The following is a 15,702-nucleotide window of genomic DNA, read 5'->3' on the forward strand; positions in this document are numbered from 1 at the left end:
TTAGGCTGCAGTAATGGCCCATAATGTTGATGTTAAGAGAGTACCCCAGTACCTGTTGGAGCTCACAGGATGTAAGCAGGGTGCAGGAAGTCCTTGGGGACAATACCCACAGTGCCGTTTAGCTCGCCGACCCACCAGCCATGAATGTTGTACTCCTGCACCCCAAAATGAAGAGATAACAATCAGAACGTCTCTAAACGATCCACGGTAAACAAGGCAGAATTTAACAGCAGTGTTAAATTTTAATTTAAGTCTAAAGTGCATCTTATTCCATATTAAGACAAGAATGATTTGAACCTCAATTCTGCAAGGCCCCGGTGCTTTTGAGTGGCTACTAAAATGCAAGATGGTATAACTTGTCTTTGTTTAAAAAGCTGTTGTGCAGTATGAACTCAACAAGATTCTGGATTATGAGCCTCAGGAGGTTCCATTCAAAAGTGAGGGGAATGGTAAACCAGACTACTGTGACTCTATTAAATACATGACATCAAACATAAAAGCTGGTTTTCCAACACTATAAGAACTGCCCACGTGATTTTCCCCCATTCAAGTGTCTTTGTTTCTATATTTTGATTAAAAGGACATATTTTTCTAGGTATTGTGTAAAGAAAATATGACATTCAGTCTGGGCTATTACGGTTTAAGATACTGACTGAAAAAAAAGACTAAAAGTAAGACTTCTAAATGAAGTAACAAGAAACTAGTGCAGAAACTTTCTTTTTTAAGGTTTTACTGTGTATTATTGTCAATCTTTCCACATAAAAAATGGTAAGCGGCTAAAATTCCAAACGTCTGTGAGTGAGAACGAGGACGCATTCAACACAATGCCATAGAAAATATAATTTATGCAATCTGACACTAAAATTTGACCTTGTGTCTTATTTTAACATGTTTAATTTTTAAATTTAATTGATTCAGTGGATTTTTACAATGTGCCTCTGTTAAGTTGTTCACTTTTTATAAATTCACCAAAAAAGTGTGATCTTATGATGAATGTACATATAATAAAAATGCAACAAAGTTGTAAATATATTAAAAGAGTAAAAGCAATCTTTTGCAAAAAGGCTTCCACATGTAATAGAAAAAAGTACATTAATTCAATTGCTCAAGTGCTTCAGTTACTTTTTTTTTCCACAACTTGAGTTTCATCAACCATCTCATGATCGTCTGACCGCGTCTGGTCGATGTGCAGCGGAACATGTAGGCCAGCTGAGGCTCCGGCCTGCCGTCACTTAACCATCCAGCTTGCCAACAGAGCTCATCTGTTTCGTCCAGCAGACTGAGAACAGCTTTGTGAACACTCCATCTCAGTACTGAAGAGATTAAATGCCAAAGTGCACACAGGAGCCCATACTTTGTACATGCAGTCACGTGAGCAGACTTCTGCAATAGCATTTAAAGTTTGACATGGAAGACATCCACAAGAAGGATTTTTTTTTAATCTTCACATCAGATGTTTTGAAGGTGCGGTTGTAAAATTATGCACACACTGTCATGATGCGTACTGCAGATGAGGAGCATCACTTGCGCTCTGTTTCTTTGTGCATGATCCAACATCACTGAGGACCCGGTGGCTGGAAAGGCCCAAGGGCACGCCCACTTTTCACCTGTCTGCAGATAGATGGTTACAATCAAGAGGAGGAGATGGACCAGTTGTCTTCGGCGACGTAAGGTGCCAACACATGCGGCCTGACCTGTATTTTCAACTCTTCAGCAAGAAGAACTCGAGGCTGTCCTGCTGCTAAAGAGTGGTGATGGTGGTGGAGCCAAAATAACCAGGTTTTCCATCATTTCCCTGACACCTGTGACTGTGACGCTCCAATATGCTTCCTGACAACCTTATTCCACTTTATGTTAGCATTTATAAAGCTGTGAGGGGAAAGGTCCACTTACACACCCGTTTCAGCGCAGAGGGAAATGCCTGGCTGCCGAAACCTGGCTCTGGTGTTCATCCAAGAGAACGTGAGCAGAGGAGAGAAAAGACAGAAGGACGGAGGGGGGAGAGAGGGAGCAAAACAGTTTTTCTCTCCCTTGGGGGCGTCACAGCCCTATTCCACCAACCGTAGTGACAGAGCGTTTTATTTATCTCCGTGGCCCATCTGTGCAGTCGGTCTCAAATTCTCTCTGAGAAAGGTCTTTTGGATTATCAGCGCCGCCATTTTAATACAACTGCTACATCACAGAGTGGGTGCCAATGGCGGTGGAAGTCTGTCAGGCGTGCAGAGTCCATCTTCCTCATACTTGAAATGGGTTCATCCAGAGTACACCTGCTGTAATAGGGGCATTCCAAGAGGCGTGGAGAGTAAATTATCCAAATGACAAAAGCTACGCTAACTCCTCAATGTCTTCTTCCTTCTGTTTGTTTTCCTCGTTTTTGTCTTTGAGGCTGGTTTGTCGGGGTGTTGTTGCGCCTTGCGCTTTTGAAAATGCTGAAGAGATTGAGGGCAGACACAAGGCACATTTCTGCTCGCTTGAGAATTCCTCAAATAGTTTGGTATGTGTCTGAAAAGGAACGTTCTCCATCAACATGGAGGAGAGCATCGGCTCGTCCTCGGTAGTTAAAAAAAACAAAAGTAAAAGATGTGCACCCAAGCAGCTGAGCGTTGATGTTACCTCATTAACAGGAGACACCATGGTGTCCTTTCTGCGTTTGTAAAAATGATTTGTGAGAGATGCCACGGCAGAGCCGCTGTTTGCTGCAGTCTGGATGAGAATGGAGAAGAAGGGGGCAAACAGCGCCGTGTCGTGGCCGTTGCGGCACGTTGACATGTTGACCTCCTGGTGACTCCTCTGCCAAGAGAGCTGAGAATGAGCGTGGGTGGGGCTGGTACTGAGAGTGGGTTGCCATGACAACACCTGCAGTGTACCAGCGCGATCGTTTATTTACCACTCAGGGGGCTGGCTAATGGTGGCATTCTGATAGGCCCATCAGTCATGTTCCCGACCGGAGGACAGATTGACAGCTACCCAAGCCTGAAGCGGGAGAAGGTGAGTTGAGGTTGGGTGGACACAGTGAGAGACAAGAGCCCAAAAACACCTTACACATTTCTGTCTCAAAAACAAAAAAAATGAAAGGGGGAATAAATAAATAAATACAATGAAATTTTTGCATGCGCGTCCTCCTGCCTTTCTCATCTCACACACACATTTGTAAATGAAACACACGTTCATGCTCGTACGATCCCAAATGCATACAAACTAGGGAGAGTGCTAATAAGCCTGACACATGAGGCATCTTTCCTCGGCCACCAGCTGACTGAGGCAGGCCTTGGGCGTGATGGAGCGCAGGAAGTCTCTCATTGCCCCGCCGCTGAACCCGCCGCCTGGGTGTTACAATCTCTCCCTCCCTCCCTCCCTCTCTCTTTCCTATCCTCCTCATCTCGCACCCCCTCCTTACTATCTTCCTTTTTCTGTCTTTCCAACTCTCCTGTAACAGCCCTTTTACTTGCATCCTCTTTTTTCCATCTTTTCTTCCTCTGCGCTTCTCTGAACCATCTCCAAACAGTCACCAGACACACTGCAGAGCTGCAGCTCTTCCATCACTGCTCGCACTAACAAAGAAACATGGACACCTCTGCTCAACAAAAGCCTGCGATCTGTAACCCGCAATCAGATTAGCAGGCACCTCCTCGCTGCTCAAGCAGGTAGACTTCCTTAACATCACCACAAGAGTCCAGATAATGCCTGGAAAACCGTGCATTTTTGTTGGTGTAAAGATTCCATTCAAAAAAAAAAAGGAAATACTTGGCAATAATTCTGCCCAAGCGGAGATTGAAAATGGCTATTTAGTGTTCATTTTTTTCCAAGTGGGCTTTTAATTAAATCATTGAACTGGCTTCAAATTGGAAACATGACAGAGTATGAGAACATTTGAAAATATCTCAGGGACGATGAGATTTAATAAAAAGAAAACCTACTCGCTTCCTTCTAATGCACGCCTGGGATTACAGATAGCTCCTTAACTTAATAGCAATTTAAAGTGGATTTGTGTATGCCACTGAGTGTCTGTAATGATGGCTGTTTACACCGCCCCTCATTTATAATAATTAAGCAGAATGGATTGGGGGTGGGATACTCGGGCATGGTTCTGGGCTATTGGCTTGGGCTGAATAATGACCTACTGTAGTTGACCGAGGGATGACCGCTGCCTCCTGCATGACCCCAAACCCCAGACTCGCCCCCTGCTACTTTGTGTGGTAAATAGGATGTCTTGCCTGTCTATAGCATCTTGGTGTCTATGGCCACAATAGCAGCTAGGGGTCTTTAAATGGGTGTGGGACAGAGAAAAGGAGAAAGTCGGGGGGGAGACAGGGTTCACACACAAAAGAATAAAGGGATCCCCTCTCTTTGTCTCTCTTTCTTGACTTTTCCCATATGATTGTGTTCCCATTTTCCCTTTTCTTGGGCTCCATTCAGTTGGTGTGACCTGTGGACAGCAGGCCAGAGCAGCTTGTAGAAGTGTTATCAAGCAAAAGAATGACTGTCACAGATAACGTGGAAGGAATACAAGCAGTCCCTTAAATACGAGGTGAGATAATTTACTACAAAACCCAAAAATCAAACTGTCTGACTGTGATTCTGCAAGTGATTGAGCTACAAGACAGTTGTTCTCATAAGGCACAAGAGCAGTACCAGAAACAGCCACAAGGTGTCACTGGTGTCCATGTTCTCAAAGTCTGACACAGGCTCGCCTCCCATTTACAGCCTGGAACTGTACACTAAGGCCAAATATGAAGTGACTTTATAAAATGCACTGGATTGGCTGACCCATCTCCCTCTCTCTGGGTTTTGGTTGGACAGGGTACAAAGGAAGAGAAAGAGAGAGAGAAAAAGGGGAGGGGGCAAAGGAGTGAGAGGTGGCAGTGCAGCTTGCCAGCTTTAAGGACCCCGAATGGGTTTGTACCATTAATCTCTTTCCTCTCCATCCTGCCGTTCTCCATGAGTGGCTGTGGGAATACAGGAATGTGACAACTGACCTGTAGAGCTCATGTGTTTTGATTCTGGCTACATAAATTAGAGGGCAAAGAATGCAGCACAACCTTATGTTTTAGTGAGGAAAGGGCCGGCAACATATACGTGCTTTACAGATTATCAGAAAGGGGGCGAAACAATAACTTTTAGTCTCAGAGATGGCCTTTTGACAAATGAATCGTGTACGGCAACTGTGTATAGTAAATTGTACGAAAAAAAATATCGCTTGCAGGTTTTATTGCAGCTTAAGTTTTGATGAAGCCACATTTGAACAAATTAAACCAAGTTTAAAAATATATATCAACATGTGCTATTGCAAAGAAAAAAAAACCCTAGCTGGTGTTTGTCATCACGCACTAAAATGTCAGTGCAGAGCCATAATGTGCATTAGAAAAATGCACACTCTCAGAAATGAAATGCCACAACAAAAATCGCAAGATGAATCTCACAGTGTGTTTCTACATCATGTATCAGCGCACTGAGCATTGCCATCGAGCTCCACGGAAAGCAAGTCAGGCATCGCTGCAACCAGCCGCAAAGGCGCGCTGCGAGATTAATTCTCTTGAACTAATAGGATTCATATGAGTTGTGAGGTTCCTAATTTATTTACTTTGTCAGTGATACACAAAATATGCACGCGCACAAATGTACATGAGCAAACACACAAGGGGCGGGGGGAATACAAATACAGTAAAAATGCGCCCACTTTACAGTAAGTGAAAGATCAATAATGATGAATGAGGGCCTTTTGTACAATCGGCATGTTCTCCTCAGTTCACAGCCACATGACACCACGCCTGTGGCTATCCCAGTCTGCACTTCAGCAGTCAATCACAACCCAGCTTTAAAAATAACAGTTTGTTAGCACCATTGATTTAGCACTTAGAGCGTGTCCTTATTACCTTGTAATTATGGTCAGTGTTGACATAACAGCACAGACAACCAGGCCTCCCACCCTCAAAGAGAATTTATGGGCCCTGGTTTTATTACGGCCATTTCATGTGTCTGGGTCCCCAGTTAAGCGACAGACTTGAGTTCTAGCCAAGGGCCCGTATTTCACTCATCGAGGTCAGGGTTCTCCGGAATCCCCCTGTAAAACTGAGCATCAGCAGGCCCAGAGTGTACACACAGAAGACGCGGGGAAGCCATCCCCAAGGGCTCATTAAAATAAATAGCCGATTAAAGGCTATAATCCAAATAATGCTATTCATGAGGGAAATGCAATGCTATTAGAACGTAAAATGGGACACGGGTGGAGTCATGTTGTCACACAAAACCAAACATTCAGAAGCTGCACGCAGATCACCTTCATAATTTATAACCAGACCCTGACTTTAAATCCATTAGAGGATAGTTAGAGTACTCTCTGGCAGTCTGTCACGATGTTATGACTGAAGCATACAGCTCGACAAAACAAGAGTAATCTATGTCATTAAGATGGTGAGATACTACAGTTATGTCTTGCTTCAAAACTGGACTTCACATGCCTGCAAGGGTTCCAGCGATGCAGTAATGGTGGAAGATAATATGCTGGGCAGACCAGAGGCTGTTTGAGGCGGATCTGCAGCGCAGAGCCAGATCCCCTTTGTTTCTAAAGTACGATGCTTTTGTCATTCCTGCGTGAAAAATGGAGGTGGCTGTTTTGACATTTTCCCCCTATCCACCAACGCACATGCACGCGGAGGACGCTGGCATCTCATTAATCTGGCACTGCCAAGAGCGCCTCAATTAAAAGTCCATCTTCTGAGAGCAACATATTTCACCTGTTTCTGCTGTTCAAAACAAAAGGCTCATATTCATGCAACACCAACTCCGTTCACATTTGCAACACAAAAAGGCAGCCTTTAGTACAAAGTTTATTCTACTAAAACTTATGAAAATACAAAATACGGCAACTAAAACTAAGTAGCTCTAATATCCTTATTAACTATTTGAGGTGATTTGTTAACGACTCAAAATCGCAGGCGGCTCTAAGGTGGGGGTTGTGCCCCCTCCAACCAAGACTGTGGTGTCTTTACCAGAAAATTGATTTATCACTGAAATTTTTGTTTTCAACGCCAATTTTCCTACTTTCTCTAACTGATCCAACAATATCCCAGTTTTCAAAGTACCCTTGAGGTATTATTTATACATTGCACAGGGATCAACTGAGTGAGTTCATGCCACTCACATAACATTACTGCTGCAAGTAAAAAAAAAAAATATATATATATATTCATCATTAACTCATCGACTGTTCCTTTTTAAATTAAAGATTACGTGTTAGGTCCAAAAACTGTTGTAAAATGGTGAAAATGGTGATTGTTTTCCAGTGCCCAAGATAATGCCTTCAAATGCCAAAGAGAAAGGTAGTAGAATAAATCACAAAATATTCACATTTGTGAAGCTCAATTCAGAAAACTTAGATTTTTTTAATAATCCAAAACAATGAATCCATTATCAAAATATTTGTTAATTTAGTAGCCGATTAATAATCAGTCAATTGTTGCGGCTCCAAATAACATAAAAAAATTTTCTTCATTATTCAGCTTCCTAGCACGATTAAAAATATTTCCTTGCCAAGGAAACTCTATGCAGGAACGAGAAGGTGGTGAAAATGAGAAACAAGAGGGCAACAGTCCGGGAGAAAAGCTACCCTAAAGAAGAGCAGCCTCTATCCTGACTGTGTTGTTTGTTGTTAGCTGTGTCATTATTATTATTATTATTATTATTATTATAACTGACAAATGTTTTCTAAAATTTTCCAAATTCAAATATGTGTCCTGTCAGAGGGGCAATTGTAATGTTTTTTTCTATCATTACTTCTATGTACTGTGTATTGTACGTGTGAATTAACAATATAGTAGTAGGTACTTGAAATTTACTTTAAAATGCATTTTTGTATATTTACTACAAATTTTGTCACCCTGGAACTAAATAAACATGCACCCAACTAGCCCCACCAACAACTACAAAAAAAAAAAACAATCTTCTGGAGCCACCACTGCTGAAAGTTTGCAAGATTATTACAATAAAGGGTAAATGTTCTGTAATATCTCCTTCATTCTGCCCTTCAGATAATCTATCCTAAACACAGTACAGGACAATGCAATTTCAAACCAACTAATAGCAACAGCATCAGAACAAGCCTCTGCATGCAGCAGAGTAAACGGGCCCAAATTACAAACCATTGATTTCCAGTGGGATGGCTTTACTCGGGTAGATACTCTGCATGTAACTACAAGGCGGCCATAAAACATGAGGAAATAGAGTGAGAGAAAAGAGCTGAGATGCAGGATGGCTTCACCTGCAGTTTATGTCAAAGAGAAAGCAAGAGCTTCGCATGGTTGCTTCCTCAATTAACCCCTGTGATAGTGGCTCCGTAATGAACAACAGCACCATTACGCAGCGCCTGAATGGCACTTCACCCCAGTGGCCCAGAAATAGACAATGCCACTGTCGGGGCTTTGCTGCTGCCTCGAGATGCGCGCGCGCTAGTGAAAAGGGAAATTTAGATGTTGGAGATATCAGCATGTTCAGTAAGTAAATTAGTGCAAAGTGATTAGTGGAGATGATTTTGTTTAACCCTTAAATAATTACACATCTACATCACATTTTACTCATTTTAAAGTACTGTTACTGCTTCTGTAATGTCTATGAGTCAACAGAGCAATCAGAAATGGCTCCCATTAGAGATATATGGGAAAACAGTAATTTATATGAACTAATCTGGAAACATTTTTGTTTTTGGAGGGTTTTTTTTTTTTTTTACTGAATTCTATAAAGAAAATAAATTAAACAACCCTTGTCATTGTTGCTGGTGTGCAAACGCTGACCTTACTAACGATGTAGATGAGGTCTCCCCTCTGGAAGGCCAACTCATCTGGCTCGTCAGCATCGCAATCCCATAAACCCTGGTAATAGTTAGCATAATCTGATGACCACTCTGACAGGAAACACAGAGCACAAATGAAACAAAATGAGACAATGTTCTTTTATCAAGTCTCACAGCAAACTCTGCTGCCGCGCACTACTGAGGTGAAAAATAGTCATTATTAGCTACTGAGAGGAAAGCTTGAGAGCTATAATGAGATTCTGACCTGGTTTGTTTCTTTCACTGCTGTCCTCTGCTGAATCTGGAAAGTCCTCTTCTAAATTAAAAAAAACAAACAAATACTGATTGAATTGACATTTGGGACAAATTTATCACAGGACACAACATACTGATTTTTCTATTTCATAGGAAAAGCAACAAAGTGTTAAAAAGTATGCAGGATGGGGAAAAAAAACAAGTAACTAGAAGCACTCGGAGAGCGCAAACCTCCGCCAAGGCCATAGGGTCACTGACGTCACACGGAATACCTTTATTCCACATCATTTCACACATCTACCGTCATGCTTCAGATTCAGTGGTTAACCCTCTGGGATCCGAGGGCATTTTTTGGACAGTTCACTCGCCTGGCATAAATGTTTTATTATTGCTGTTAACAGCTCTCCCTGCATCCCACAATCAACTTTTATGTCTCTTTTTTTCAGGACAACCTGTACTTTCAAAATATATATGCTATAGTTGTGTTTTATAAGTGTAATAAAGGTTTACAATCAGAAATTAGAAAGGAAAAAGTAAAGCGGAAATAATTTCCCACACACATTTATTCAAAACACACAGCAAACTATAATAAACTAGTAACACATCACTCCTAAAAACAATCTTTGGTGTGTCACGTGAGGTGAATCTGCCCTACGATTGGATTTTGGAAAACCATGTGACAGTGAACCAATTCTGATTAGACACTCACATTGCTCACGTCATCACACAGCTTCTATGAGGAGTACAAAGATGGTGGACAGTGGCTTGAAAGTCTGCGGAGTTAACTTATCAGCAAAAAAAAAGTACATTTCTATCTCAAATGAGGTCCACTCACTCACACAGCGGTGTCACATTCACAATCTAGAGTTAAATGGAGCCAAAACCAAGGAGTTAGTGGTTGTCTTTCGCAGACAAAAGAAGGCATCCCTGCCATTGCCACATTAACGGATTGGAGGTGGAATGTGTGAACAGTTTTAAATTCCTGGGCACTACGATAGATTCCTCCCTGAAATGGGATGAGAACCTTACTTGCATCACCAAAAAAGCACACCAAAGACTCTTCTTCCTACATCAGCTGAGAAGGTTTGGGGTAGCCAGTAAGGGAATGCTGCTGTTTTACCAAGCAGCTATTGAAAGTGTCCTGACATTTTCCATCACTGTCTGGTATGGCAACTCCACTGCTCAACAAAGGATGCAGATGGATAGGATAGTCCAGACAGCCTCAAAGATCATTGGCTGTGAACTCCCACCCATCTCTACTATTTAAGAATCATGTATCTGTCGGAAAGGGCTGAAGATCCTACTAGATCAGTCACACCCAGCTAACTCCCTTTTCAACATCCTCCCATCAGGTAAAAGGTTGAGAGTCATAACCACTAAAACATCACGCTTTCTCAACAGCACCTACTGCAGAGCCATTAAGCACCTAAATAGTTCTCCTACCCTGCACCAGCACCTTATGAAAGTAGGTTTTTATGACTATAACTGAGCTCATATACATTGCTGCATATGTATTTTTTTTATTCTTTTTATCTTTTATATTTTTATCGTTTTAGCATTCTAGTGCAATATGTCCATTTTGTATCTGCTGCGTACTGTACTACTGCACTTAGCACTTTAACAAGCCATTGTTGAGTCTATGTTTGCACTTGACACTTTAACCTGACTCAGGTTAAGGGGGTCTATTTTTTTTTCTTCAGATATAATGTGTGTGATTTTATGTGGAGTATTGTGTGTATGTTTATGCTTCTTATGTCTCTTGTTTACGAGCACACTGAAACAAATCCCTAGCAACTTGCATTGGTTGCATGGCAATAAAGTATTGAATCTTGAATCTTGATATCATTAAAAAGTTATTTATAATTTAGTAAAGCTTGGTCTCAGTCGTCATATACGACGGCGTCGGCTCCAGAGGGTTAAACCCTTAGATCTTCAGCAAATGTATTTATAAAAAGAAACTGCATGAACTACACAAGTTTTTTTTTTTTCTAATAACAAGTTTATTCAATGAGGAGAAACAAATGCTAAATTATTGTTGTGTCGTAACTTAATTTTTGTTCAGCCTTTGTGACCCGTCTTCATGAAGTTAGATGCAAAAATGTTGAAATTGGCCCTATCCTGCAATGATAAAGAATCCTTAAAAAAATTACTGGATCCGGATTGTTTTCCGGATCATTACCAAAATTTAATGACTTCTAAGTTAGGCCAAGATACACCCCTGGTAAAAATGTAATTGAAATCTGTTGAGGATTTTTTGAATAATTCTGCTAACAAACCAACCAACCAACAAACAAACAAACGGACGTGACCAAAAACATAACCTCCTTGGTGGAGGTAATAAATAAAGACTAAATAAAAAAAAAAAAGACTGTTGATGGCATCCTTTTACATAATAATGAGCACACTTTTCTCAGACACACTGCAACAGCAGACTGCTTTTAACAAATATATCTACTTCCTTAGCGTGTCAGGCCATGATAGTTCTTTAAGACCCGCGGAGGCGTGCGTGTCATTGACTTTGGGGAGTGGCAAACGGGTGGTCTGAGGGGTGACACAGTGATATGCCCGTCCTCCATCTCCCACATCCATCCTGAACGCTACCGGACTGACAGCATCGCCACAGCTCAGCAACACTATCCACCTTCCAGCACAACCTGTGCCTCTGCTTCCAGGAAGAACACCACAGACGCGCACACGCACATACACATATTTGTGACTGTGTGTACAGTTTGCACTTTGATGCAGAAACGACATGGGTGGACTGTGCTTTTGTCTCAGATTACTACATATTTCTGACAGAATTATACATTAACATTCCTTCAAAAAGTATGCAAGAAACGACTTCAAATCCATTCGTTACGTACAATTACAGCTTATCTAAAGATATGAAAATACCACGCATTGTTGTTTCACATTCGCCTGTCAATTTGTTTCATCAGTGCTCAAATGTTGCAGAGAAGAGCATGCTTCAGTTGGCGAGCCACCACCATGGGCCAACAGATTCTATATCAAATTGATTCAATTTTACAGACAATAAAATCGGTCATCAGCACCGGAGCCGACGCCACCGTTCCTCCCTGCATCAGAAAGCTGTTTAGATTTTTGCTCCAACAAAAAACTGTTCAACGCCTTGAAAGGGGGTAAAAAATTCCCCCCATTCTTCAACACTTTCAGAACCTTCTTAAACATTCATCACAATTTAAAGAAAATATTCTTAAACTCTAATGTCAATAGTGAACAAATTAAAATCAGTAAAAAGGTTAGACTTCTTTAAGTATAAACAGAAACAGCCAACCCCCCACGTTTTTTTTTTGTGATCCTGCTTCATGAAACAGCTCGGAAAATCGACTCGTTTATGCTATGTAACCACCGAGAGGTGCAGGGTGATTGATAGGTGAAGGGGTGAGAAAGTGAACGAAAGAGCCCGTCATTCGATATGCCATCTGTGGTCAGTGTCTGTACCTCTTCCCAGATGGCTTTGAATGCCCGCGTGACAGTCTGAAGACTGATTCCCCTCTCACCGCTGATTTTGGAAAAGGTAATGTACTGAGTGAAACTGAATCCTGATGTATCTTATTTAATAGGAGGAGTGATGGACGATGGCCCTGAAAAAGATCAGATCTCCCCTTTTGTCCTTCTCTGGATCTTGTAGCCGCCCTGACGCATGCGACTACCTCTCCCACAGCAGGGTTTCGGGTGGACGATGTGCTCGCCCATATTATTCTAAGGTCCAAAAACATTTCCACTCACATTCTAATACCTATTTCAAATATTTTAAGCCCTGGAGAGATGCAGCTTTTTAAATTACTGCTGCTAAGGTGGTTTTAGCCTAAACTCTGTTTTGAGGAATGAAAAGTGGGCTATTTGTTGCCCAGCAACAAGAGCTAATTGGACTTTCTATGACAGAGCATTCAGACTACTTGGCTCTCGTTGATTTCAACAATATAACTGCTCCTCTCTGTCCTAAAACATCAGTAAGATGAGGAGGGAGATGAGTGGAAGCTGATCTGTGGTCAGTGCATGGATTATATATATTTCCATTCGTGCCCCGTGTGCCTCTGCAACAGGCTCCTCAGTGATGACGTGATTATTAGTGATGCTTGATTTCAAATGAGCGATCAGTGGGAGATGTGCGCTGAGAGCGATGCAGCTGGAAACACAAATTTCACATCCAGCAGAGACTATCACCAACAGAGAGCGCTGCAAAAATCCCTTCAGGCTCGAATAAGGCAAGACAGAGAAAAGACTCGATTTGTGTGACTGATTATTTTGCGTGTGCTTTGCTATTCATGTAACAACATTCTCATACCTGGCAGCACTTCGTAGATATCATCGTCCTCCTCGTTTGCCTCCGCCGTGTCCTGCCCTCCCTCTGTACCCCTCAGAGATGCCTGGGCAACACCAGGTCGTGATTGGAGAGGGCCGGCCGCCCCCTCAATGTCATCATAGGTGTCCTCTTCCTCCTCCTTATCTTCCTCGTCATCATCATCAAATGGGATAAAGTTGGAGCTTAGATCTATGAGGGAAGGAGTGGCATCATGATCGGTGGTGTTAGCGTCAAGATGGAATGCAGCAAGGCACAAAAGACACACCCAAGCATGACAGGGAAAGTAAGACAAATGTACGAAGGTTCCTGGTTGTACAAAAGGTGCGAGCACATGCCATACATGAGCAGTTGGGAGTTTAGATCCAACATTTTAACTATGCATTTCGGCCACTTCCTCTCCCGTGTTTCCTACCGTACCTCCATCGGGTTTTAGCTGGAATTTCTATAAAAGATTTTAACACTTAAGAATATATTAAACAGAAATGTCAGTCTTGCTCTCAGGTGAATTTAGAAGTAACACATAATAAGTAATTTCCCATCTACATGTTTCAAATCATACATGTAGTCAAACAGTGCTGGAAGGAAGTAAGACAAACTGCTGAGTGTGTGTTACTTCCCGCAAATCAGGGGCCCGGTCCCGAGCCCATTTTAGAGTAGACAATGCACGGCTGCTCACTCAGATGGAGGAGCCGTCTCATTGCAGTCGACTGGCCACTGCAACACAAGGTATCAAGTCCTCTGCCGAGCGCAAGCAGCCAAGCAGAAATCAATGTCACTGCAGGATAACCAGAACATCTCCCAATCAATTTCCCGTAAGTTGGAATTCAGTAGGTGGAGTGCTTTGGGGGTGGGGGGTGGCGCTAGAACTATAGAGCTATACAGTGGTGCACGTGACATGGTAGTTGACATGTCAAATGAGGAGCTACAGAACTCTCCTCTTTGGCTGTGCACTTAGTGATGGATGTGGTGGTTTCCATCATAGTCAGAGATGATGAAGAGATCGCTTTCATTTCTGACCTTTCTGGTCCAAAATGAAGAAGAAAAAGAAATTCTGTACAATAACTGTGAAAAACGTCGTGTCCGAGTTAACTCTATTTTACAGTTACCTTGCAAACCTGTTAAAAAGCAAGAAATTGACAACAGGTGACTTACCTCTAAGTACAAAATTGATCTGGTCCACCCATTCCCTGGCCTCTCTGGAACTGTTGGCGGTGAACTGATGGGTAAGATTGCCAAAAGTTGCTTTAAATCTAACAATAGATTAATTTAACAAAAAACAAAAAACATTGACTTTTGAGCCTTTGAAGCATAGGGTCAACCTCTTCTAGGCTATCCAAACATGAGGACTATTAACAGGAATATTTTCTACTGAAAAAGTTCTAAGCAAGAATTTATCAGATTTATTACAAATCCAATAATAAGACAATAAGATAATGTTTTCCTGTAAACTTAAAATTTTTTCTTGACTATATGTAAATAATTTAATTTGCCAAATTCTTCCTCACTGCTGCTTTCATAAATAATTTAAATTACATTTTTTCACTTGACTGTCTGTGCAGGTGTGTCATGTTTAAACAAACCTGGTAGGTCCGCCGTCCAGGCGCTCTCAGTTCAAAACAGGCATTTTTTCTGGAGTCTTTTCGCAGGTTGATCACAGACTCTGCACTGTAGCCATTGATATAAAATGAACCTTTCTGCTGTTTATCTGTCAGGACAAGTAAGTCCAATCTGATCAAATTCATCTGTAATTGTGACTGTGCTTGAACATGGTGGCACCTCAAACAAACCTTTTTCACTCCCAAAGTAGTAGAATATCGTGTTGTTGAGAACGCACCATCTCTTTTGCCACTCTGAGCCAAAGAAGCTGTGGTCTACAAAAAGAAGCACAGTATGAGTTATTAATAGACGAAACACTAAATAACTATGTATATAACATTTTATTTTACTTTATTTGCTAATGCTAATGCCCAGATTGTTACAGTTGGTCATACTGGACAACATATTTAACTATTATTACACTGTAGTCTGTCTTCCTGAAGTCTTAAAATCATCATGCAATAAAGTGTGAGTGTCTAGCAAGCCAACTAAATAAATCAAACAGTATTACTTGCTCATACTACCTCTGCGTTTCTTTTCCAAGTAACCTTGCTTCAAGATGTTGTTGAGGTCCTGGACTGCAACGTGTGGGATGTCTCCAAAGACTGTGAAGACAACGGAGGACACAGTTATCAGCCTTTCCTTTGTGTTCCTGCTACAGTTCTTCATCGATAAGCATAAGGACCTATATTTTACCAGGGGCGAAGCTTCACAGATTATATCGCAAATGCCACCACTA

The 15,702-nt window shown here is 41.7% G+C and overlaps 1 protein-coding gene across 1 annotated transcript in view; it reads right to left on the reverse strand.

Moving 5' to 3' along the window:
• Window positions 1–15,702, reverse strand: part of skap1 (src kinase associated phosphoprotein 1) — a 50,314-nt gene that overhangs the window by 3,127 nt on the left and 31,485 nt on the right. The window contains exons 5-12 of the mRNA XM_034193536.1: window positions 15,488–15,568; window positions 15,155–15,238; window positions 14,948–15,072; window positions 14,520–14,583; window positions 13,350–13,556; window positions 9,051–9,101; window positions 8,787–8,896; window positions 53–155 (exon numbers count right to left, since the gene is read on the reverse strand). Of these exons, the coding sequence (XP_034049427.1) occupies window positions 63–155; window positions 8,787–8,896; window positions 9,051–9,101; window positions 13,350–13,556; window positions 14,520–14,583; window positions 14,948–15,072; window positions 15,155–15,238; window positions 15,488–15,568 (815 nt within the window). The 3' untranslated portion in view covers window positions 53–62. The remainder of the gene's footprint in view (window positions 1–52; window positions 156–8,786; window positions 8,897–9,050; window positions 9,102–13,349; window positions 13,557–14,519; window positions 14,584–14,947; window positions 15,073–15,154; window positions 15,239–15,487; window positions 15,569–15,702) is intronic.

Source organism: Thalassophryne amazonica, chromosome 18 (assembly GCF_902500255.1).
Source record: "Thalassophryne amazonica chromosome 18, fThaAma1.1, whole genome shotgun sequence".
NCBI lineage: Eukaryota > Metazoa > Chordata > Actinopteri > Batrachoidiformes > Batrachoididae > Thalassophryne > Thalassophryne amazonica.